This window comes from Triturus cristatus, chromosome 9, assembly GCF_964204655.1.
Source record: "Triturus cristatus chromosome 9, aTriCri1.1, whole genome shotgun sequence".
NCBI lineage: Eukaryota > Metazoa > Chordata > Amphibia > Caudata > Salamandridae > Triturus > Triturus cristatus.
The window spans coordinates 344,576,412-344,601,761 of record NC_140592.1 but is presented as its reverse complement, the minus strand read 5'-3'; the positions used below and the strand labels follow the sequence as shown (position 1 = coordinate 344,601,761).

The following is a 25,350-nucleotide window of genomic DNA, read 5'->3' as shown; positions in this document are numbered from 1 at the left end:
GTAGAACGCTGCCGCTCTACTTGGATCCAGCCAATGGAGTCTCTCCTCTTCTATAAGTGAGGCGGGGGTAAAAGATAGGCAGGGTGATGGACTGGCGTACAGGAAAGGGGCTGACCACCTTCAGTATGAAAGAGGCTCTTGTTTTAAGGACTAGCTTGTTTGGGTAGATAAGGTACGGAGGCGAGGTGAATAAGCCTGTCCCATTGAGGCATAAGGGGAGAAGGAGGTAACGTGTTGGAGACATTTAAAAAACCCATGTACAATAGGGGACTTGAACAGGGACGGGCAGTCTGGCAACTGCAGAAATGCTGAGACAGCCAGACTGAAAATAAACCGAAGAACTCTGGAAAGTGGTGGAGATAGGGGGATCAACTTGCTAATCTGTACACCATGCCACAAACTTAACTCCAACGGCAGATGTAGACCATCTTGGTGTAGGGACATCTGACTGCCAAGATTGCATTGCAGACTTTGCACAGAAGGTTGAAACCTATTAACTGTCCCTGCTCAATCTCCATTCATGAAGACCAAGTATTAGCAGGTTCCGGTGCAGAGCCCTGCCCTGTTGCTGCAACAGAAGATCCTCCCGATGATGCAGCCTGATCGGCGGGCCCATGCTCACAACAGCTCAGGATACCAGACTCTGTGCCAAATTCGGAGTCACAAGAATGGCTTGTGCTCAGTCGTTCCTGATCTTCTTAAGAACTCCTGGGAGGAGTGGCATTGGTAGAAAGGCGTATAGTAGACCTAAGCGCCATTCTAGACAAAAAGTGTATCTGAGCGAGAGCCACCTTGGAACCTAACACTCAAAACTGCAGACATTGTGCGTTCTGGAGGGAGGTTCTTAGATCCAACCAAGGCTCTCTTTTTTCTTGGAAGAGACCATGAGCCACCTCCAGATGGAGATGCCACTCATGATCTGCTAGGCATCGACGGCTGAGTTTGTCCGAACTGGTGGTCGGAGAGCCCACCAGGTGTTTAACCACCAGAGATATGCCCTGGTATTCCAGCCACCTCCAGAGGCGCAGAGCCTCTTGACAAAGGGTCCACAACCCCATCTAACCCAGTTTGTGGCAGTATCACATGCTGGTGGTGTTGGCTGTGAAAACCTGAAACAGCCCTTCACTGACTGAAGGAAGGCAGGCAGGCAGGCCTTCAACGCCATAGGATCACTTGGAGCTTCAACAGGTTGATATGGAGTCCAGCTTCCACTGGAGACCAGTCTCCTCTGATATCAACTTCCCAAGATGGTCGTCCTAATCCAGAAGTGAGGCTTCTGTCACCACAGTCAGCTCTGGGTAGAGAAGGGGGAGGGTCTGCCACTGAGCCAACCGCGAACTTTGTTAGCTACCACTGCAGGTCTTTCGCAGTGCCCTCCAAGATATGGACCACGTTGGAGCGATTCCCCTAATGCTGTGCTCACTGGAACTCTAGGTCCCTTTGCAGAGTCCTCATATACCAGGATGCAGGAGGCCATGAGGCCCAGCAGCCTCAGAGTCAGTCTCACCGAAATACAGAGTGAAGGATGAAACATCGATATTATAGTCTGGATATCCTGGTCTCGCTATTCGAGGGAGGGTATAGGCTCGATATTGCACTGTGTCTAACACACCTCAGATGAAAGGGAGCATCTGAGAGGGAGTCAGGTGTGACTTCTGCATTTTGATAGAGAACCTCAGCAACTGCAGAAGGTTTGCCGTAATCTGGCGGTGGGAGAGGACTGCCTGGGGAGAGCCCGCCTTCAACAACGAATTGTAGAGGAAGAGAAGACTGGAATCCCTGACCTTCGCAAATGAGCTGCAACCACTGCTATCACCTTCGGAAACAAACAAGGGGAGTTGGCAAGGCCGAAGGGGAGCACAGCAAACTGAAAGTGCTCTTGGCCTACAGTGACAGAAGGTAGTGCCTGTGAGCAGGCAGGACGAGGAGGTGAAAATAAGCATCCTGCAAGTTGAGCGACTCTACCCAGTCTCCTGGATCTAGGGCATACAGAACTTGTTTAAGCGTGAGCATTTTGAATTTCTCCTTTTTCAGGAACAGATTGAGAAGGCAAAGGTCTAAAACAGGACAACGTCCTCTGTCCTTCTTTGGCACTAAAAAGTAGCAGGAATAGCGACCACAATCAACTTCTGAATCCGGCACCTTCTCTAAAGCTCCCTTAAGCGGTAAGATCGCCAACACCTTCTGATAAAGCAAGGAGAGGTGGTCCTTCGTCAGCTGGTCATAAGTAGGAGGCGTGTGTGGGGGGTGGTCACAAAGGGGAGGGAGTAGCCCCTTTATATAAGCTGCTAAACCCAATGGTATGCGGTTATTGACCTCCAGTAGTGCAGGTGATGGCGTATCCTGCCACCCAATGGATGCCCATGATGTTCGAGGACATACTAAAGGGTTTGAAGGCTGAGCCTGCCAGGTGTGTGGTGGTGGGGGGGGGGGGGGGGGGGGGAGGAGGGTTTAAGTACATTGACTCGGTCTCTGACTGCCCAACCCAAGTAGTCTGTGGGAACCATGTCCTCTGCCACCAAACGATTGTGTTCAGATTGTTAGTCAGGGTGACTGGGTGTGTCAAGAGCGTTTGGAAGCCCCTTCTGTGGCCACAAAAGGGGCGAATGGTGGATTGGGGTTGGCGTGGGGCCATGGAAAGGCCCAAAGACCTGGTCATAGCTCTGCTGTCCTTAAAGTGCTCAAGTTCAGAGTGCGCCTCCTCACTAAACAGACAAGAACCATAAGAGGGAATGTACATAAGCAAAGTCAGGGCATCGCCCGAAAAGCCAGTGGTTCTCAGCCAGGTGTTGTGCCTATGGGCCACAGATGATGAAATTGCTCTGTTCAGCGAGCCGGTTGTATCCAGCTCACATCATATGGTGAATATGCCTCCATCACTCCCATCAGCAATTGCTTGTGAGAGTATGGCTCGGGCCTCATCCAAGACCATGGGCAGCACTTGCGCAACAGAGTCCAAGATGGTATGGGTCTATCAGCCCAAGAGGCTCAAGGTGTTCACCAACCGCAATGGCAGGCTGACAGAAGAGAATAGAGCTGGACTCACACACTCCAAATAGGTTATAAATGTGCTAATTCTTCATCTTGTTATGGTAAGTTGTTGGGGTGCAGGAAGGTATCTCCTTCTGATCATAGACGTGACAGAAGAAAACATACTCTTCTCAAAGGTATCCAGCTTTTGGATTCCCTGTCCAGTGCAGTGGAGGGAATGCACCAGGGTGAACTTTGGAGGTGAAGGCCTGGACCATCAAGCTGTCTAGGGATGGAGTGCTGGGTGAGGAAACTGGAGTCCCCTGGGGCAGGGCGATGGCAGTGGGCAATTTACCTATGCACAGAAGCCGCTACACAGAGCTTGGACCAGGTCCTGAGTAGGACATCCAGAAGGGCAGCATTTAAGGGGAGTAATGGTTCTGTAGGGGCAACTTCTGGATGAAGCACCTCCATCAAGACATTAGTCTCGACTGCCATGGAGGGCAGCGTAAGGTCCAGAACCTGAGCCTCCCTTTGCATCACGATTGAGAAAGAGGCACCCTCTCCGTAACCACCTTAGGGGGAGAGACTAGGCCAGTGTCTAGGGAGATGTCCAGTCCACTGGCATCCACCAGATCATTGTACCCGTTGTCCTCCGTCTTAATTAACTGGCATCCATAAGGCTACACAACCCTCCCATTTGTCCTCAAATCCAGGCCTATCAAATGAATAAGGGACTGGCTCCATCATGGGAGTGTTTGCCCCGTTGGCATGGAAGCCGGTGTCAGGCAACAACAATCTGGCACCATGTCGGAGTAGGGGATGATGATGGAGATGAAGTCGGCACTTTAGCAGGTACCGGGAAAAGTTGAGGTACCTTGACCGGCACCGCTCCGGATCCAATAACGAATCCAGGGGGCTTGATGAACCGGGGGCAAACCCGCCAGCGGAAGACCAGTAGGGGCCACTCCTGAACCTGCAGGCCCGAAGGCACTACAGAGGGGATGGCCCGCGCAAATATGAGGTGCGTGGCCTCATACAATTTGCATAGTTGAGCTGAGGTTCACTCTAGCTTCTGGAAACTATAGAATGTGCTGAGACAGCCCAGGCTCCACCACACACCTTGGCCTCAAATGGCGCCGCTCCCTTGTCTCCTCGGATGACTTACACGGATGTGGCGAAGTTGAAGATCTCTTTGAATTTTTGCTCTTCTTGTGTCGGTGGGACTTACCCAATTTTCCCACGACCTCAATGATGAGCGCTTGGAGTGGCTCCACGACCGATGCAGCATCACATGGCGAGGAGATTGAGAGACTGCTCCCTCAAGGCCTTGAGTTGCATGGCGGGGCACCCAACACAGGTTTTGGCATCATGGGCGCACTCCAAGCACCAGAGTCAATCCAAATGAGGGTCCGCCACCGACATCTGTCAATGACAGGTGCCTCAGGGTTTGAAACCAGCCTGCCTAGCTGATGCACCCGTCGCTCCAAAAAAAACTCACCAAAATGTTGAAAAAAGGTCAGTCAAAATAGACTGGGGGTAGGTCTTCTCCAGATCTACACTGACTGGTGTGGAAAGTAAAGAACGGATGTGAGCATGCTAGGGTTGTACCTATATAGACACCGCACACTTCACTTCCAGCGCAGACGATGCCACGCAGAGCTGAATGCTGCCACCTACTGTTGGGCAGGGCTACTGCTCATGAAAAATGTCAGGATCCAGTATGACAACAGTCAGTATTTTAAAATAAGGAATCTGTGTCTCTATCAGATCAATATAAATAATCGTGGTTATACAAATAATCCAGGTCTGCAACTTGGATGTTATTGAGAATAATAGTTTGCCTCACACTCTTCAGTGACGTCTGGAATCTACCAGTACACATTCTGATAGGGATGCTGTGGTGTCCTTGATGGTGGCAATGCATAGCCCCTCTTAAGGATAGACCTAGAGGATAACCCACCAAGAAATGTTACTTGGGTTATGGAAGACAAGTAATCGATCAACTCCATTAAAAAAACAAGCATTTGCAATGCAATAGGTCTCGCATTTAGGAGAGTTTGAGCTATTGGCATTGTAAATGACTATGCCTTTTATTTATGTGTTGATTTTTAAAACATAAATAAAAGGCATTTCAATTTACAATGCTAATGCTAATACCTTAAACTCTTGCAAATGCGAGACCTATTGCATTGCAAATGCTTGTTTTTAACTGTGTTATCGTGGCTTGTGGTGTTTCATGCATGTAGGCGGAGGATTATATTGCAGGGATCTGAGTGAGCCACGGCTCAATAGTGTTGTGCAGTATGTCAATTGCTGGTGTGCTATTGCAGCGCTACTGTGCCTGGACTGGTGGCTGATCAGTGTTGCGGGGTATTTTGTTATTTGGTGCTTACTTGTAGAGCGTGAAGTGAAGCTCTATGCATACCTACGACCCCTGTGGCACCAGACTTCTTTCAAATGGCAGCATGGCTCTGTTTGGCGGCTGTAGAGTTGGACGCATGCCCCAGGAGAATGACCCCCTCTTGGGCTTTGGGGGGGAAGAGATTGAGAGCGAAGTGAAAGACCCAGACAGGAGTCCGAGCTGAGAGGGGAGGAGTAAGGAGTTGCAGTCTGTAAGGGGCTGAGTCGGAGCTGGGAAGCAGCCGCCACAGTTGATTTCAAGCAAAAGGCAGTCAGCCGCGCCAGAGGAAAGAGAAGTGCGGCTCGCTAAACATAGCTGCCAAGGTTTCAGATTGCTATGTGTGACATTTTCATAATTTTAGTGTTATTATGAGTGACATTTCAGCAACTATGAGTGACACTTTCTCGTGAGCAAAATCAAGCAATGAAGGAAGATGAGTTAAACAAATATCATAAATTACACCTATATGACCAACGAAAAAACTCTTTAAACTGCTACAAAACACCAGAAATGGAAAGGTACTAACCTAGTGCCATTGTAATCTGATTGTACTGTTATCGTTAGGTGAGCAATCCTCAGGAGAGGCTAGCTATGGCACACAATAGCCTAGGTCACAGCCTGGCCACAACACGCAGCCGGCTGATCAAAATTTCAAAAAGACACTGAGAGCTATAGTATAAAAATCAATAGCTGAGTGGCCGACCACCTCAAGGTCTGGCCTGCGGCCCGCCATAACATGAGTCAGCTGGGCACTGACATAATGATAACTGTGTAACACAAGCAATATTTGTCACAGATCAGTTTAATAACAATATCAGCTCTAACTCTCATACACTTACTTATGATTTATGATGCAGATGACTTCTTGGTGGCAGAGGTTACAGCTGAGCACGGCTGGCGGTCTCAAGCCCGATAGGTTGGAAACGGGCCCTCCCGCTTGCCGCGTGATGATATATGTGATACCACCGGGCCGCCGTGGCCCATTATACTTCCAGAGAGCAGCAGAGCTTAGAACTGTACCCAATCTGTTGATGGTGACTGGCCTGCCTCAGTCACTCCGAATGAGACTGCCGATCTGGGCCGAGTCGTGGGGGCGGGAATCCCATCCAGACTGGATTCCATTCTTCACCGCCGGCATAGGCAGTGGTGAGTACAGCTCTCAGCCTGACTTGCCCTGCAACAGTCCACCCCTGAGAAGACTGCAAGAGAGTTGGTGCCTGCGGCCAGCAGCACTGCAGTTCACCTGCACCCGACAACTACCTGCCTCGCCGCTGCGGCGCGAGCAGTGAGGTCGGAGGAGCTTCTGCGTCCCTTTTCTTAATTCCCAAAAGTCCAAGCAAAATTTACTTATGCCGCCCGCTTGCACTGCAGGCGGCAGCTGAGCAGGAGGACAGAGGACTCTTCCCTGTTCTGTATGGTTCACTGACCACCGGCGACGGTCGTTGGGTGACCCGGTCGCTGGATCTCCATATTTAGATTATTTTCCATGGCACACGCGGTGCGAGCAGCGCTGCCATTGCAACTGCAGCGTGTAACTAAAGTCTATGCTTTCAATATTGCACATTTTTCATAAGCAGTGCAGCACGCTGCTCGTGCCGCGCTGCTTACTAAAAGCACATAATATTGAAAAAATAGAGTTTGGCAAGCCACGCCAGAGAAATGAAAGGAGCGGCAGCCATTCTTGAAGAAAGGGGCGACATATAATGAAAGGAGAAGGGCCTGATAGAGACAGGGAGGACAGTGTCGTCAAGCCTATGTCAAGCTGGTGCTGTGGTCCCTCGAGCTGCTGCAGTGGACTCAGACAGGACATGTGCAGGCGTATGGTGCGAGCAGGAGTTGTGATAACGCCGCTAGCTGTACGCGTGCACAACGAGCTGCTGCAGTGGGCCCCGACAGGAGGTGTGCATGCGTATGGTGCGAGCAGGAGTTGTGATTACGCCGCGAGCCGTATTCGTGCACATCTCCTGTCCTCTGTACGCGTGCACATGTCCTGTGCCCCTTCGGCAACCATGTCGACGACAATAGATCTCGCAAAGGCGAGCAACGCATGCGCTGCGTCGCTAGGCGAGACCTAAACAATTGCTGCAGCTGGAGATAACAGCTTAACAGCGTGGGTCAGCAAAGTAAAACAGCTAAAAACGCAGTATTTAATATTTGGGATTACGTGGACTAACTATGTGTACAACAGGATGCTTAAAACAACACGGATGCTGTCCCCAAGAACAGTACATGTGAAGACAGCTTGGGGATGTGACAGTGTAGCTCTAGCCTGTACCATTGTAAAGCAAGGAATCTTCCTCTGAGGCATGACAAGAATACCTCAGAGAAAAGAACAGGATTCAGTTAATTCTGTCACTACTCCCTCTAACCTTTACTTCTAAAGCCATGCAAGACTTCGAGTTACTTGTTTGGCTGGACTCGCCAGTCTTAGATAAAAACTATATTGGGTTGCAAAAAACATAGAACAGATAGTACAGTCCCTTCTGGCTAAGTTTGGCCATAGATTTAGCGGAAATTGACCAAATAGTGCTGTAGCACAAAGTAAGCCTGAAAGGTGCTATCATTGCTGGCTCAAGCATTACAGAAGAAACGTCGTCCTATGTTCATGTAGGAGCTACCACCTAAGCAGAAGGAAAACAATGGCTCGATTTTGGGGGTCTCTCTAACTGGGTGTGAACAAAATCTAGCAGTAGCTGAATGGATGTAAGGCAAAGTGCACGCTCCATGCACAGTGTCTATATCTGGGAGACAACTGACTCCAGTTTGCTAGACATCTCCAGCATGAATAATTTATCAGCCCTCCTTTCTCAAACCAGAAACCCTTTTTAGACTAGGATCTCACTTGCAAAAGCCAATATTTTGGTTTATGTGTTTGAGAACTTAATCAGCCTTTTACTGCAATCCCTTGCCATTATACTCGCTATATAACTGGTCAGACAGATAACGAAACATTGTAGCCATAGTTCTCTCTGGCCTACGATTGTCTGCAGATTCTCTTTTAGAGACAGGCTAACTTTTACATTTTTCCAAGAGGACCTAAGGCTTTCAAAGTCGTGACTACTATAAGTGAATATAGGTAATAAAGTTTAAATGTTACAAAGAAAGACTTTATGGAAATAGTAACTCAAATTGGTCACTGACATTGAAAATATGTGATTACTTTGTCACAGTGTAGACGAGTCCCAACAGTTACAACTCTAAGCGTAGAAAGAGCCTTGGCTATCAAAGAGAGTAAGGCATAGAAAGAGTAAAGCAAAGCAAGGGAGCTGGACAATAAACTAAGACGGGCGGAAAGTCCATAATAGACTTAATTGACCTAGATTAACCACTAGAGGCAGGTCTTCAGCATCTCTTAACACCCTGTCTTTTATGTCCATTTATTTTTTACTTGGGAGGTCTTCTTACAAGAGGTCTCACGCCCTTTATTTCAAATGTTTCCACTTGAACCAGCTTATTTATTTCAGACTACAAAACCTTGCAGGGCTGTTACTTATCAGTATCAGAATTCTGCAGCAATTTCTATATTGCACTATAACATTCTGAATTATTTTTAAAAAGACATTTTTAATTGAGATGCATTTACTAGTATATTTTCAATGTAATATTACTCACTTCATTTGCACCATTTGTTTTTTGTAACAATTCAATAGAATTTTGACAAATACCGCCTAAAAACAGACGTTTGTTAAATGAGCACAACATGCATTTGGAATTTATTTCTATCTTGGCAAGATAATTTCACTGTCACTGCATACGATATCATCACCTACCAGATTGACTAGACGCCGTAGCCCATCCTGCTTATCAAAGAGTTCCAGAACAGCTCGGAAGGAGAAACAAATGGAAAAAAACATGGTGGCATGGCAGCAGCCTGAAGCGTGGGAGCATTCCATCAGCCAGAGAGTATAGTTCACCACATCTGATAGCACCTTGTGAGGATGCATGCACACCTGTGAAGAGAAAAATATTAGTTGAGACACCTGCAGAAATGGTGAACGAGGTGCTCAACTGCACTGAGGAAAATGTAACATGATTACAGGAAGGGAGCAAAGAATGCATATCCAATGGAATGGGAATGACTAATTTGCATGCCTAATAATGGAAATGGACTGTGCTCATAAGAACCGCCCTGTTTAGCCTTTTCCATGTGCTTAACCTTCAACGAAGGCTAGTGTACACAGTCACCATGATATAATATGCAATATTTTCAACCAGCATGTAGCTGCACTTAACTGAAGAAATGTTACACTTATGTAATAATGATTCTGCACCTTAGTAGGACCTGTATTATTCACCCACCTATGGAAGAGATCACAATAAAAAGATAAAAGGACCCAATAAAGTAGCTTTATCACGCACCTCTTATAGCAGGTTGACCTTAAAACCAATAGTTCCCTAAACTGGTCCTGAAAATCGGATAATGGTAACCCTCCCAAGGAGTCTGGCTGGACCATATATGGAATAATAACATAGAAAGCTAAAAAACTATCAGTAAAGGTCATTCTTTTGCAAAAATGATTCGGTAATAGATTCACAATGTGTGCAGAAAGCTATAAAGTAGTTTCACCTTTTACCAGGGATGGTGGTTGAAGCAACCCTGAATATTATCCAAGAACTGCTTGCTACTTACTTTTAACTAGGATTCGTAAGTGTTGGTATCTTTTAGAGAGTCACAACCCTGAATCATTCCCAGTCGCTGAATTAGAAGTCAGAGCGTACTGTACAACAGAGCTAAACAGTATTAGAAAATGAAAGGCAAAACAACATTATTTATTTAGTAGCCCTTTCATCTCACAGAAAAACATCCACACTTTAGCCAGGGAGGTGAATGTACTTTCATCTCCACCTACCTGGAGCTTAAATGAAATGAAAGACACTTATGGTTACCCGGGGGCCTCCCAGCGCTGGGCTAGACTAGTGACCAGTGGCAGAGATACTTAGGAAAACAACAGTGTTTCAATTGCTTTTGGAAGGCAGGATGGCTAGGTTCCCTGGGTAGATGTAGCAGCAGTGCGTTCCAGGGTTTGGCCACATTATGAGAGAAGAGCCGGCCACCGCTTCAGGCCTTCTTAATCCTTGAGACTTCAACCAAGTGAAGTTCATCCGAGCGCAGTTTCCTATTAGCCTTGTAGGGGTGGATCATGGTAGAATTTATTGGTTGCCCATTCCCTTGCAGGGACTTGTGGACAACACAGAGGGCCTTAACGCTGATTCTTTCTTTCACTGGAAGCCAATGAAGGGAGCGCAGGGCCGATTTAGCCAAGAGGCGATTGACATTCCTAGCAGTAGTCTGGCAGCCCAATTTTGGACCGTTTGCAGTTTCGTAGTTCTTACAATTGGGGCCCCTAAGTAGACTGCAATTCCATAGTCTATTCTTGAAAGTATCAATGATTGAACTAATCTTTTTTGGGCTTGGGAAGGAAGAAGAGGAAGCACTTTACAGGCCAATCTGAGCAAGCCATAACAAGTTGCCACCATCTTCCTTGCTTGCACCTTAAATGTCAAGTTCTGGTCTAACCAGATGCCCAGACTCTCTATCTCGGTCTTGGGGACCGGGACTGGGCCCATGCATGCTGGCCACATAGTGCTCAATGTAACGCTTGAGGGACTGCCCAGGATCATAATCTCCGTCTTTTCGCCACTGAGCTTAAGGTGGAACGCCCCCATCCACTTAGAAACTTCCTCCAGGCATAAGTAGAGGCCTTTAGACAGCTGCTTTGCTTGATTAAGCGCAACAACCAATTGGGTGTCGTCGGCATAGGTCACCATATGGATTCCAAAAGGGGCTACGATAGCCGCCAGTGGGTCCATATACACATTAAAAGGGTCGGGCTCAATGCCGAGCCTTGAGGGACACCACACAGCAAAGGCAAGGGTTTTGAAGCTATCTCCCCTTCAAATATCTGGAAGAATCTTCATTCCAGGAAGGAGAGCAACCATTGCAGTGCAGTGTCAGTTACTCCTGAATTTCTGAGACGGTGAATCAAGATGCGGTGATTCACCGTATTAAATGCTGCACTCAGGTCAAGGAGTATAATGGCCGATGCCCCTCCTGAGTCCAGGATCTTTCTGCTTTCTTCTACTACCGCTAACAGGGCGGTTTCCGTACTTTGTCGTGGGCTAAATCCTGTTTGGGAGGGGTGAAGCGAATTATGGGATTCAAAAAAATTTGAGAGGGTGTGATTCACATATTTCTCAGCAAGCTTGGTCATCCCAGGGAGAAGAGAGATGGGGCGGTAATTGCCCAGGTCTGCTGGGTCCAGATTGGGTCTTTTCAGAAGTGTCTTTACCATGGCCCCTTTCCAATGGGGGGGGGGGGGGGGGGGGGGGGGGGGGGAGATACTATTTCTGTAGCAAGTGAAGCATTAATCACATCCGTGATGGTAGGGGCGATTATGGGAGCTACACTTTTCAGGACTTTCATAGGTGCGGGATCCCTAGGTGAACAACTTTTCACAGAGGATAGCAGAGTCAAAAGTGTTTCCTGGGAGAGAGGAGGAAAAGCCTTCAACAGGTGTCTGGTTAAAAGTGGACCCCAACCTACGTGCTCATCTAAGGTGTCGCATTCGTCATCAATTTGGGGCAGAAGTTTAAGAATATTCTGTATTTTAGTGGTAAAGAACTTTGTCTGTTTGTTACATCGTTGACCTGAGGTGTCGGGGGCAACGGGAGGGGCAGGAATTTTAAGAAGATTTTTTATGATAAGAAAGGTTTTTCTGGGGGAGTTGGCGGCTGACAGGATTGTTTCCTTGTAATAGGAGGCCTGTGCCTTTTTAATTTCTGCTCTATAAGTGCCGATGGCTCTCCTATATTCCAGCTTCTTGATTGGTGAAAAATCTTTCCTCCAGCTTCTTTCCAGAACCTTGCAGCGCTGTTTTAGAATGTGCAATTCGGAGTACCAGGGGGATTTATGGGGGCCATCCGTCCTTTTTATCAAAGTTTTAGGGAGGACCACATTCGGAGAGTTCTCTATCCAGCTGCAGAATTCGTCATTGGCTACAACTGGACTGGGATCAGGCTTAGGTCTGGTCTTTTCCAGTTCATGGGCCCACTTGTCCAGAGAGAGCTTGGACCAGTGCCGTTTCAGGGTCAGTGAGGATGGAGCATAGGAAGTGGTGACCTGAGGCCACCAGGAAAGGGGAATGAGGAAGTGATCGGACCATGGGATAGGGTCATTACCTTTAAGGTTCTCCCAATTAGAAAACACAGGATCAAGGCAATGTCCTTTGACATGGGTAGCTTGCAGAACCTTTTGTGACCGCAGGAAGGCCGCGAGATCTCGCGCTAATTCCAGCGCTGTTGCTGCTTCCAAGTCATCAAAGTGCAAGTTAAAATCTCCAAGGAGAGTAAAATTCGCTGCAGTACTAGCGAGGTTGATAACTGCTTCTAGCAAAGCTTTAGAGAAAGTACCCGTCGCTCCTGGGGGCTGATAGATCAGGATGCCTGTGAGCGAGAGGAGTGGGGTAAATTCTATCGAGAAATGAACGTTCTCGCAGTCTAGGAGTGGGTTCCCCAGCCGAAGGCGCGCCTAAGGCAAGCCCGTCAGCGCCCGTCCGTGCCTGGACGCCGCCAGCCGCAAGTCATGCTGTCGGCTTTACCCCCGGGTTGCTCAGTTATACCAGGGAGTCACTGATATCCATTGGACATGGTATTCACCCATGCTACCCACATCCTAGCTTACTGATGGAGGGACCCTTTTGTTGTAATAGGTGTAAGTTCAACTCCCACTCCTTACCGCTCCCCTCATCCTCGAACCCTATCAAGGCTCCCTTCAAAATTCTCTACCTGAATGCGCGCTCCTTAGTCAAGCACTATAACGAGATATATGATCTCATTGAGAACGAATCCCCGGATGTCTTTTATTGCCGAAACTTGGCTTAATGCGGACTCAGTTATCGAACCTGGCCTCGCACTCCCCTTGGGATTCAACATTCTAACCATTAATAGAGAAACCAGAGGTGGGGGTCTGGCGGTAATTTTTAAAACTCCCCTTCATTGCACCTTCGTTAGGGAGGACATAGGCTGCGAGTGCGCTCGTTTTACCATCTCACTCAATGCTACCTTCTCTTTCTCTGGCCTCTTGGTCTATCGCCCCCCTGGTCCCTCAGCAGATTTCAAAGTAGCAATTATGGAAGCTGTCCATGCATTGGCTACAAGAACAGCCAACTTCAGCGTCATTGGCGACCTAAATATTCACTTTGACCATTCATCTGACTCGGATATCAGCTCCTTGATTGCTGATCTTGAAGCTTGTCAATTAAGACAACTGGTACTGGGACCCACTCACATGGCTGGACACCTACTTGATCCTGTTTTTTCCAATATTCCCTCCCTCCAGGTTAAACCCCCCAGCCCGGTCAGACCATTAACTCATAACCATTTTTCTCCCACAGGTGGGGGCCACGCCCAGAGCCTCGTCCAGGGCCACTCTCAAACGCAGTTGGCACAAACTTAAGCTGGATGATTTGCTGGCCCTTTTGACTTCCTGTCCTCTTACCCTTGATACCGATCCAGAACAAGCCTATAACGCTATCTGTGAGTGGATATTTGCGGCATTAGACTCTCTTATTCCTGCTAAATGGTCTAAGGGCCGTGATTCCGGCTCTAATCCCTGGTACACGGATTCCCTTGCCGCTATGCGGACTGTCTGTAAACAGCGCGAACGAGCCTGGAGGAAGAATTACTGTCCCTCAGTGTAGAAACAGTATCAGGATGCCATCAAAAGTTACCACAAAGCTATACAATTAGCTCGAGCCGCCTTCCTCATTAATCAGATAGCATCTAGCAATAACCCTACGAAATGCATTTTTAAGATTCTTAGCGACCTGAAAAAGAGGAAAGATCCGCCCACCTCCATCATCACCTCCAGAAAACAGTGCGAGGATCTTGCCACCTACTTCGTTAAAAAAGTTGAAACCATATACAAAACTTTTCCCAACTGTCCCAGGGTTTCAGAGTGCCCTTCAATACCTATCACTCATGCTACTCTGGAGGTCATTCCTTCCATCTCACAGGAGGGGTTCCTTGCTCTGAGCACCAAAGTCAGATCGGGATCCCCTCTTGACCCCATGAGACCGGCTCAATTCAGAAACGGTCTATCCGTTCTTCTTACACCCTTACTTTTGACTATTAATTCCTCATTTAGCAAGGCATCGGTTCCCATACCTTGGAAGCAAGCCAAGGTGCTTCCATTGTTGAAGAAACCACTTTTGGACCCCACTAAGCCCGAAAACTTCCGCCCGATTTATCTCTTGCCTTGGGTTGCTAAAGTGGCGGAGGCACACGTCAATAAAGTTGTCTCTGACTTTTTAAATAACAATATGATCTTAGACCGGTCTCAGAATGGATTGCGCTCTGGCCACAGCACCGAAACAGCACTCTTAGCGGTGAGTGAACATCTGCGTTCCATCCTAGATGAAGGTCAAACAGCTGCACTCATATTGCTCGACCTGAGTGCCGCGTTTGACACGGTCTCTCATCAGATCCTACTGCGTCGGCTAGAAGAAGTTGAAGTAAAAAATCTTGCCCTTGAATGGTTCCGCACCTTCCTGTCAAACAGATCATTTCGGGTTTATGCCCCCCCTTTCGCTTCCTCCATTCAGCCCATCGAGCAGGGGGTTCCGCAGGGCTCGGCTTTAAGTCCGGCTCTGTTCAACCTTTATGTTCAGCCCCTGGCAGCAGTCGCTCGCGACCATGGTCTCTCCATGGTCTCGTACGCGGATGACACCCAGTTGATGGTGGCTCTCTCGGATGACTATGCTAACGACGCCACCCAGTTCCGGACGGGCCTCGAGGCGGTTGCGGGCTGGTTAACGGAGAACTGTCTCCAGCTCAACGCCAGTAAATCCGAGGTGCTACTGGTGGGTAAGGACAAGGGGCTTTGGAACACTCAGTGGTGGCCCCCCTCCCTGGGTCCTGCCCCCTCCCCCAAGCTGGTGGTAAAGAACCTCGGGCTTCTGTTCGATTCTACCCTGGGTTTTCAAGAGCACACCAAAAAAAAAAAATCGCTGGCACTTGCTTCGGTCTGTTACGTGGCTTAAGGCCCATTCTTCGGTTCTTCGACTCGACCACACGCCAACTTCTAGTCCAGGCTACTATCCTTTCCAGACTTGATTATGCGAACTCCTTGCTGCTGGGCGCCAATAAGGCGGAATTAAACCGTCTACAGCGAGTCCAGAATACAGCGGCACGTGCCATACTTGGACTATCCAGATCATGCTCTGGAGCTGGGGCTGTTCGCCGCCTCCATTGGCTCCCTATTTCAAAAAGGGTCGAATTCAAGACCCTTTTCCTCACCTTTAAAATTTTAAAGCTCTCTACACCTGAGATCCTGTCGGGCCTGATCACCCCTTACATCCCTAGCCGCATGTTGCGTTCTTCCGAATTGATCCTGGCTTCTGTCCCCAGAGTCAAGCGATCTAGAGCTGGTGGTAAGTGTAGGAAGGTGGATATCTGACTATGGTTACCCCCAACTTTTTGCCTAGTGTCTAGCTGCTTTTTCGACTTAGTTGGCCTGAGATCCTGCCATTCAGGGTCTCAGGCTGTCTGCTCTCTCTTTAAAATGGACTCCATGTACCCTAGGTACATACCCAATTGGTAAGGATCACCTTATTGGACCCTGTACAGTGTACCCTAGGTACCCAGGGCATAGGTGTACCCTAGGCCTCCCAGGGGCTGCTGCATGTATTGTGCCACCCCTGGCCTGGCCTTCCATTATGACACAACTGGCTGATCACTCAGCTGGAGCAAGGTCGTGTAATCACCCCTTGCTTAGGTGTAGTATTCCTATACCTACCTTATATATAGACACATGTGTACCTATCAGCCACTCCTATGGCAGGCCTTAACAATCCTGGAGGCAGAGTGCTTGGTAACATGTGAGATGGTGCTCTAGCATGAGCTGAGCCTGTCTGCAGCTTTTGGAACCATGTCCTTATAGCTGTTCTATGATATAGCCTACCATATACTCTTAAAGTACCTTATAATCTTAAACGGTTATGGTAACTATGGTTTGGCTTTATCAAAACATGTCGTGTAAGGTGTCTAACCCTTTGGAATAATACCCCCATACCATTTCTGGTGATGAGGATATTATTCCTCCCTTCTAGAGGGAGAGAAATGTTAAAATCCTACTTTGCTGTTTAACTCTCACCAAAGCCTCAGCATCACAAAATGGATGCTGCTGCCACAGACACGAGTCTGACCTCCTGCAGCTGGGAGCCCTCCCAGCCAGGGAGGCCTGGACAATAGGTTTCCTGCTTGGGGAGGTGCTAGCACCTCCCCAGACAGACTTTAGTGTATTGGGGCAGGGAGGGCTGAAAGGAATGAGACATGCCTGGGGCACACAAGGTGCTCCATGCATAGTCCAGTTCAAACCGGTGCTGGGGCACTCCAGCCCCAGCTCTGGCGCGAAACTGGACAAAGGAAAGGGGGTGTAGCCACTCCCCTTCCTGGTCCCACCCATTGGAGGGACCTTGCAGGTAGCCCAGCCCACTAGCCCAGTATATTAGTAGCTAGTTGGGCCCTGCTAAATTAGATTATCCTGAACCTGCAACTTGAACAGAAACTCTGGACCTTCGCCAGTCGACGAAAGAAGAAGACTGAAGAATCTCCCTTGTGGCCAAGGAGTGGCTACCCTGTGCAAACATTTTCCACTGCTGGTTTGGCTCCTCCAGACTGGCTCCTGCTCCTCTGCAAAAGAGAAGCGCCCCAGACCTTCCTGGTCTGCACCAGAAGCAAGTCCTCCATTCTTCGTGGGTTCCGCTTGCCAAGGCTTGGTGAGTCCTAGTTCGACTTCGACGCCGCCGACAGCAGGAGCCTTCGTGGGACAGCTCGCCTCCTGGTCCTGGTCGTCCTAGACGTCTCCTGGTACCCGTGGCTGCTGCGACAAGCTTCACCTCTTCGCCTGCAATCTCCCGACATCGCCTGGTTCCTTCCTGGTTCCATGTGGTCACTGGCTAGTGACCCTGACTCTGTCCCTTCTGCTTGCAGGTATCCTTCCTTCTTGATCCCGGCCTTGGGATCCACCGGACACTCTGTACTGACTGCCTGTCAGCAACTTTCCTTCAGGCATCCATAGAAGTCCACGACGAAACCCGACGCAAGTTCACACCTATGCACCCGCAGCCCGTGGGCTAGGTAACTTGGGTACTCCGGTGCTCACAAGGGTATTGACTATCCTAGGGTCTAGTTTCCGAGTCTCGACTTTCTAGCTATACCAGAAGTGTCCCAAAACTGCTTATTTCAGAACTGTACTATTTCTATCGATTATACGCATTACGCGTGAGTGTTTCCACTCTGCACCTGAATCCCGTGGGCCTCCCCCTTCCTAACCTTGGGTAGTGTAGTGTAGCCCCAGCGATTCCCTAGGCCTAGGCCTATCCTATTTCCGTGACAGTGGTCCTTATACCACTTCTTTAGTATATGGTTTGCGTGGCCCCTAACTGTATTACTTACCTGTGTGACTTAATGTATGCTTGAATAAGACTGTGTTGTACTTACCTCGAATCTCAGAAAGAGTGCTGAGGGTTTGACTAGAATAAATTCACTTTATTTTATAAATATATCTGTTGTGGTGTCCTTTCATCTGGTACTCAAGGGATTATATATGGTATAACAGCTGGCTTCACATGCCATTCAGAGTTTAGCCTAAGACTGCTCTTGTCCATGCTACCACTAGGATAGCTGGTCTATAAGGTTGACTTTACAACCAATCACCATAAGGGTTGTTTGGACTGATATAAGGTGTACACTAGAACTAGTGACATCATACATCAGGCCAACTTCTCACAGTAAGTCTTTCCGCCTCCTTGCCGCCAAGCTGTGGAATTCCCTCCCTTTGAAGACCCGCAGCTTAGAGTGTCTGATATCCTTCCGTAAGGCTATCAAAACCTTTCTCTTTCCCATGACTTAACCGTCTCTCGCTTGGAAACTGCTGTCAGCGCCGGGACGCCCATTCGTTGGGGCAGCTGCGCGCTTTATAAATGGTTTTAACATAACATAACATAACATAACAGGTGAGGTGATCACTGCAGATCAAATTTTGAAGCACAATTATAAATGGAGAGCATCCATGTGAGCCTTTGAAAGGACGGAGGTCCATATGTGAATCTATAAAAGATGCCAATGCAGTTAAAAGTAACTTGTTTTTTCAGCAGCACTGGATCTCTCATAGCTGCACAAGCTTCTAACTAAAAAATAAGCACTACATAAACAAGCATTTGCAATGCAATAGGTCTCGCATTTGCGAACTTTTAAGCTATTGGCATTGTAAATGACAATGCCTTTTATTTAGATGTTTTCAAAACCAACACATACATAAAAGGTTCGTCATTTACAATGCCAGTAGCTCAAATTCTCGCAAATGCGAGACCTATTGCATTGCAAATGCTTGTTTTAAAAGTCAGTGGACAAAACACAGCAGCGCATGAAGGATAATTGAACTTCCAAAGCCGTTGGAGCCCTACAGTACAAGGGACCATTCAGAGAAGGAATGGCTCAAAGAAAAAGAGCACCCAGAAGGGGAGACATGCAGCCACACATCACACACGCAGTCTTCAGGCAGCACTGGAGCGAGATAACGACACCGCTACAATGACAGTGCTGTGTACATAACAACCCGCTCCTTTGTGGATGTGGAAAGGGAAGAGGAAGAACCTCCAAAGGAGGAATCCATACACGTAAGTGACTTACACAGGACACCCTTGTACACAGGTTACCAGTTGGCTGCAGATCACCTCCAACAAATTAATACTAAATATTATAAAATATAGGTATTGCATAGAGTAAACAGAGGCACCTCTGACTATACCACTGAAAAAGATGTGAGTAAAAGGAGAACCACATTGCCTACGACAAAAAGTAGAGGTAAGCAAACGAACCATATAAGTTGCACCATGGAGAGAGAGACAAAGGGGTCTACTTGAACTACTTTCTGGTATCAAAAGCGGACAAGACGTTAAGACCAATACTGGATCTAAGAACACTGACCAAGTCGAAAAAGAGGCATCAATTCAAGATATGCCTCCAAAAAGTAATCTCTCTTGCAGAGGAGAGGGACTACATGGCAACCATAGAGCTGATGGTTGCTGAGGTGGTTGGAGAGGCATTGGTTGAGTTTCTGTAAGATCTGCTGGGAGTAGGAGTGAGATAGGTCTGTAGTTGAAAAGAATGGCTGGGTCAGTGGGTGGTTTCTTGAGCAGGGGCATGATAGTGGCATTTTTCCAGATGTCAGGGAATGTAGCTGAATCAATGGCGGCATTGAGGATGGGTGTTAGTGCTACGCTTAATTGGTAGGAGTCCTTTGATGAAGGTGTAGTGAGGCCAAGGTTGAGATGGAGCACCAGAGTGGATGGGCTTCATGGTATCAGTGATTTGGAAAATGGTGATGGCAGGCCATAAGATCAAGGTTTGTTCATCACTTGTGATAGTGAGTTGAGTTTTGACGGTGACAGGGTCAGTTTGAGTGTTGAATTTGTTGTATATAGAGTAGATTTTCTTACAGAAGAGTACTGAGAGCTTGGTGTAGAGGTCTTGTGAGGTGATGATCGTGCTGGAGGTTACAGGAGGTGCGTTGAAAATTACTTGCTGCTGTTAGTGCTGGCGTTGGTGCGATCTGCTAACGCTGTGCGATTGGTGTTCCCGATCTGTTGATGGTAGTGTCTTAAGGCTGATTTGAAGATATCTTTATCTCTGGTATCTTGAATTTTTCTCCATTTGCATTCCAGTTGCTTGCAGTGGTGTTTTGTTAGCTTGAGTTCCTCTGTGTACCAGCTGGCCTGAGGTCAGGCTCTTGCCATTGGGTTGCTCTAGGGAGGAGCCAAAGTGTTGGTGCATGCTGTGATCCAGCTGTTGAGGTTTTTGAAGGCTTTCAGCAATTCACTTGTGTGCTCAGGCCAAAGTTTGGAAAGAGTGGAAGCCCACTGCTCTTCTGAGCTGCTTTTCAGTTGTCGAGGGCAGCTCCATGGTGGTAGGTCAGCTGGTGTGGGATGAGTATTCTGAAACTGATGAGGGCGTAGTCTGTCCAGGTCATGGTTGCTGGCTTGTCGACTGTGATTCTGCTGATGGATGAGTAAATCGGGTCCAGTAGATGTCTGGTGGTGTGCTGAGTTAGGCCAAGGTTTTTGAGGTTTTCTAGAAGGGCCGTAGAATTTGGGTTGGTGCCAGCTTCTAGGAAGTTTTATTTTTATTTGTAATTTTTAAATTTATATATAGACTGAATTGCATTGTTTTGAGTCAATAGCCACAGTGTTACATAACCATGCATGATAGCGTAGTAAGGATCATGGAGAGACACAATATGGTACAATTCAGGATGATTACAATTTAGAGCGTCCCATGTAATGCCAACCATTTACCCCCCCCCCACATCTTTTTGTGTTTCCTGGGGCAACCCTGTGAGAGCAAGAGACTCTTCATTCCTGTTTGACGCACCAGTCCATGGCTTGTTTCCTGGGAACCAAAGGCGGGGGAGATGCCGCCCTCCAGACATTATCGGTGTCTTGCGAGGCAAGTACGGTAGCAATCCCCACCAGCGTTTTGTCCCCAATTGTCACTAATCCATTATGTGGCTCCTAAGAGTGTCACTCCAAGGGAAAGGTCTTTTGGACTCCCAGTCACTTTAGATAGTATGATAAAGGTGGTCTGCTAGTACTGGGCTTTCTTGCGGCATTCCCTTACCTGGTGGTAAAAGTGAACCCGTGGTTCTGGACAACGCCAGCACATCGGTGTTGTCATTTAGCCTGTATGCCATGGCTTCAGCAGAGTTACATAAGTCGTATGAACTTACTTGTTCAGCCAAAGTTCCTGAAGGGACCTGTATCCGTGGTTCTAAAGCGCCGTGCGCGCTAACACTTCCTGGTGTATGCAAAGCGCGCTGATGTGTATCTAAATACCTCAGCGAGAGTCTAGATTTAAAGGAGAAGAGTCTAAACAAACCACGTGTGCCCGAAGGCTCCATGGAATAATTAAACAGTGCAGCGAGATGCTACATCGTGATGTTTAAAAACGTAATGACGTGTCTGGATGGGCTGACAGGGAGATTCAGGAATGTGTGACCTCTCAATAAAGTTATATCGGATTGAACAAAATACCAAAGAAGTATCTGAGTTTCAACACACACAAATGGTTGAAACAAAAATATATAATGAGCGTGTATGAGCACTCAGAAAAGATATAATTAATGGCCACGATCTTGTGTGCATGCTGTTAATAGGTAAAAATTAACGGAACGGAAAACAGTAGTTCCGATGTCATGGTGTCATAATCCGTTTGCCTGCATTAGTGAAACCGCTACCTTGCAAGAATGTGAGTGAGATTACTAACATTCATGTGGGGGAAATTTTATATAACATACCCTGGTATTCAATAAGGTTATACCATGCATTTACACAAACAACCTCACCGGGTGCATTATGGCTGTCATTGTATAGAATGTCATGATGATAAATCAAAAGATGAAAAAAGCATTTGCAATGCAATAGGTCTCGCATTACTAAAAGTTTGAGTTATTGGTGTTAAATAATCATTTGCAAAGCCAATAGCTCAAACTTTCAGTAATGCGAGACTTATTGCATTGCAAATGCTTTACCTTTGGTATAATCGCGGCACCCACACTTTACTTTTAATGTTATAAGTAAGGCGCTGGTGCCGCGATTATACCTAAAGTAAAGAAATAGATGTTTTTTTCTATTCCTTTACTTTTGTTATAATCGCGGCACCCGCGCTTTACTTATAACATTAAAAGTAAAGCGCGGGTGCCGCGATTATACCAAAATTAAAGAAATAGAAAAAAAAAATCTATTTCTTTACCTTTGGTTTAATCGCAGGACCCGCGCTTTACTTTTAATGTAATAAGTAAAGCGCAGGTGCCACGATTATACCAAAAGTAAAGAAATAGATGTTTTTTTCTATTTCTTTACCTTTGGTATAATCGCGGCACCCGCGCTTTACTTATAACATCAAAAGTAAAGCGCGGGTGCCGCGCTTATACCAAAAGTAAAGAAAAACAATTGGCGCGCGCGTCACGCCTGTGTCTGGGCACGATCATAGCTCCTCCCACGACCTAGTGGTGTCTATTACGCGCTTGGTGCGCGTAATAGACACCAATAGGCCATGGGAGGAGCTGTGCGCGCGCCTCAGACCAATTGCATGCAGTCTTTTAGAATAAGACGCATGCAAAGGCTAATGGGGGGAGCTGAAAAGGAAACGCACACGCACGAGCGTGTGCGATTTCAGGGTCCATTTCTGAACCCCGGACAAAAGGACTCTCGCTTGCACGAGCTCTGCTGCGCAGTGCAACGCAGGTCGCGAGACCTAAAAATTGTATCGGTCTAAACAAGACTTGCATTGAAAGTTGAAAAAGCAGTTTCACCTCAATGGAAGGGGTTGCGAAGCATCACCTGCCCAACTGCTGATTCACTTATCACTTGTGCTTTCAGTCAGTCATATCTTGTAAAAGTATGCCAATTCTTCAATGTGGCCTCTCTGCAAAGGTCCGCAAGTGGTACCCTTCTATAGAGAGCTACCATCACAGCTAATAACTCTGCCAACTAAACTGTCACTTTGTCTCAAAGGGAGAGTTGGCTTTGACACGGCAAAAGGTGATGGCGGCCATAATCCACGGTGCAATCTCCTAGTCAGAAAAGGAACATCAAACGTCTAACAGTTGGTTTGTGAGTCTTATGTGCATCTTTCTTTCTATATAGAACTTCAATAATATGGGAATGTCCAGTGCATGCAGCAATTTGTTTCCTGCCTTTATAAGGTTCAGGGGAAAAGGACATCAGCAGTCTGTTAATTAAACTAGAAATCAGATTTAAGGACGGGTCCTTAACAGTAAGAGCTGGGATTTCACTTACTCCCTACTTACAGATGAGCATACTAGAAAGAGCCCTACCTTCCAGGATACATATTATAGTTCTGCATGATGAACGTGTTAGAAAATAACTGAGATACGGCTGAATTATGTTTCAAATGGACATATCAGACACCTGTGGAAAGGCCAAAGAAACCTCTTGGCAAGGCTTTGATGATTGTTTGCAAGTATAGGAGTGGCATTTCTGAAGACCATCGGAACCATGATATTGACCCCCAGGAAACTGTATATTAATCCAGACAAATAACAGATACAAAAGGAAAGGCAAAATATGGTGAAATTGCAAATACATTGGGTAGAAGCCCTGGAGTAGGAACTAAACACAGTATCTCTTCAAATTTGCTTGATCTCTTTGTAGCTTAAGATGCTCTTGCCCATGCAAAATCGGTCAGCATTCCAATAGAGGTTTAGGTGTCAAAATTTGAGGTGTTCAGGAGCCGTGTTGAGAAACTCAGAGAAGCCAGTTGCGATGCAGGATATAGGTCAACTTATTTGATTAGAACGCACTGGTGTGTTCCGAGCCAAAAGTGGATACTTTCAACCCATCTAGAAGATCTGAGAACTAAAACAGATAAGCACATGAAGGAGGAAATGGTGAAAAAACATCTGCAAATTTCCCAGCATATTATCAAAAGGACTTCATGCTAGGCTATCTATTGCTAACAACTGGTGGCACAGAACAGGTATTTCACATTTGTTTCTGCGGTGAAGTGATCCTTATGCTCCACTAAGGCAATATGTCCAGCCAAGCTCAACCAAACTCCCACTCATTACACACTCCTGTGGGCATGATAAGCATGTTGACCCAAACATACCCAATGCTAGGCCAGTGTTCTACTCTTAAACTGATCATCTACTGTATGGACCAGTTAGAGACCTCCAGCCTCCTGGTTTGATGAATTAGAATGTAGAGGCGACATTGTCCATCCTGATCAGCAATGAAGAGTCCTGAATTCTTAGAAGTTACTCCTTCAAGGCATTTCGAAAGGCCTTGGGCACAAGGACATTGATGCATGGCTGCTTTTATTTCATGGTTCACAGCCTCCTTGTTTGCAGCAGGCCTCTCAATCATCCATCAACAGGTTTGTAATCATAACGAGTTGCAGGCTATGAGCTTGGAAGTAGAGGTGGGGGCCTTTCCTCATTCTAGATGTGATCAGAACTTGATCACCCCAAGACCATGGGAGCTACACTGTCAAGCTCTTCCTGTACCAGATGATTCTGGAAGTGGCAGAATGTTATGGGAGAATCAGGTGGATAAAATACACACAAGCAAAAATATAGTAGAACTGAGAAGGAGGATGCTCTTTAAAAATGTTTGTAGTTGCCAGATCTTCCGAACGCGCTCATGTGACAGAAAAGCTTTTCCCAACGATGTGTATGGCATGGCTCTCATAAATTGGAGCTGTGTGCATGAAAGCAAAGGGAACTTATCCCAGATGAGGCTCAACCCTAACCTAGCCAGAATGCAAACGCAGGTATTTGTGGAAGTCCATGAACATAGCAATTTGCCCTCGATTGGCCAGTCCTTCAGGTAAGGGCAGAACTGATGGTTTCCCTTTAACTGATGCCACGAGCATTAGAATGTTTGCGAAAATCTGTGGTGCAAATTTTATGCAGAAAATAAAAATTTTATTGATAATTGCAATCTGATCCCTCAATCCACAGGAACAAAAGATGTTTGAGATGAATAGAGATATGAAAGTAGGGTTCTAGCTAGGCAAATGAGGTCTCAAATTTGTCTTAGAACAAAGGACGAATATCTCAAAAGGTTATCAAGTAGCATTACTATTGTTGGAGGCATCTGTTAGGTTGGGACACATCTGGAACAAAGTGCCAATCCTGATATTTCATCTCCACGAGGAAGAATCTGGGATTACAGATGCTGAGACTGTTATTGATGGTGGTTGGGCTGGAAAACTCAACAGTAAGAAGGCTGGCTGTGACCTCAGGTGCCATGAAAAAGCTATTGCTGTAATGCATCATGTAAGTGGTGATCAAAAGGGTATGTTCAATTTTTTACTTCCATCATAAACGAAACCTGATAGAAGCGGATGCTTGCTGCATCAATAACAGCATAGGAGGTGTGACCTCTTGCTTG

General features: G+C 47.0%; 1 protein-coding gene across 6 annotated transcripts in view; it reads right to left on the bottom strand.

Moving 5' to 3' along the window:
- The window catches only part of DCAF1 (DDB1 and CUL4 associated factor 1), an 814,171-nt gene that overhangs the window by 578,140 nt on the left and 210,681 nt on the right, over positions 1 to 25,350 (bottom strand). For all 6 annotated transcript variants that reach the window (XM_085625108.1, XM_085625107.1, XM_085625110.1 and 3 more), the window contains exon 10: positions 9,145 to 9,324. In XM_085625108.1, coding sequence (XP_085481234.1) covers positions 9,145 to 9,324 — 180 coding nt within the window. The remainder of the gene's footprint in view (positions 1 to 9,144; positions 9,325 to 25,350) is intronic.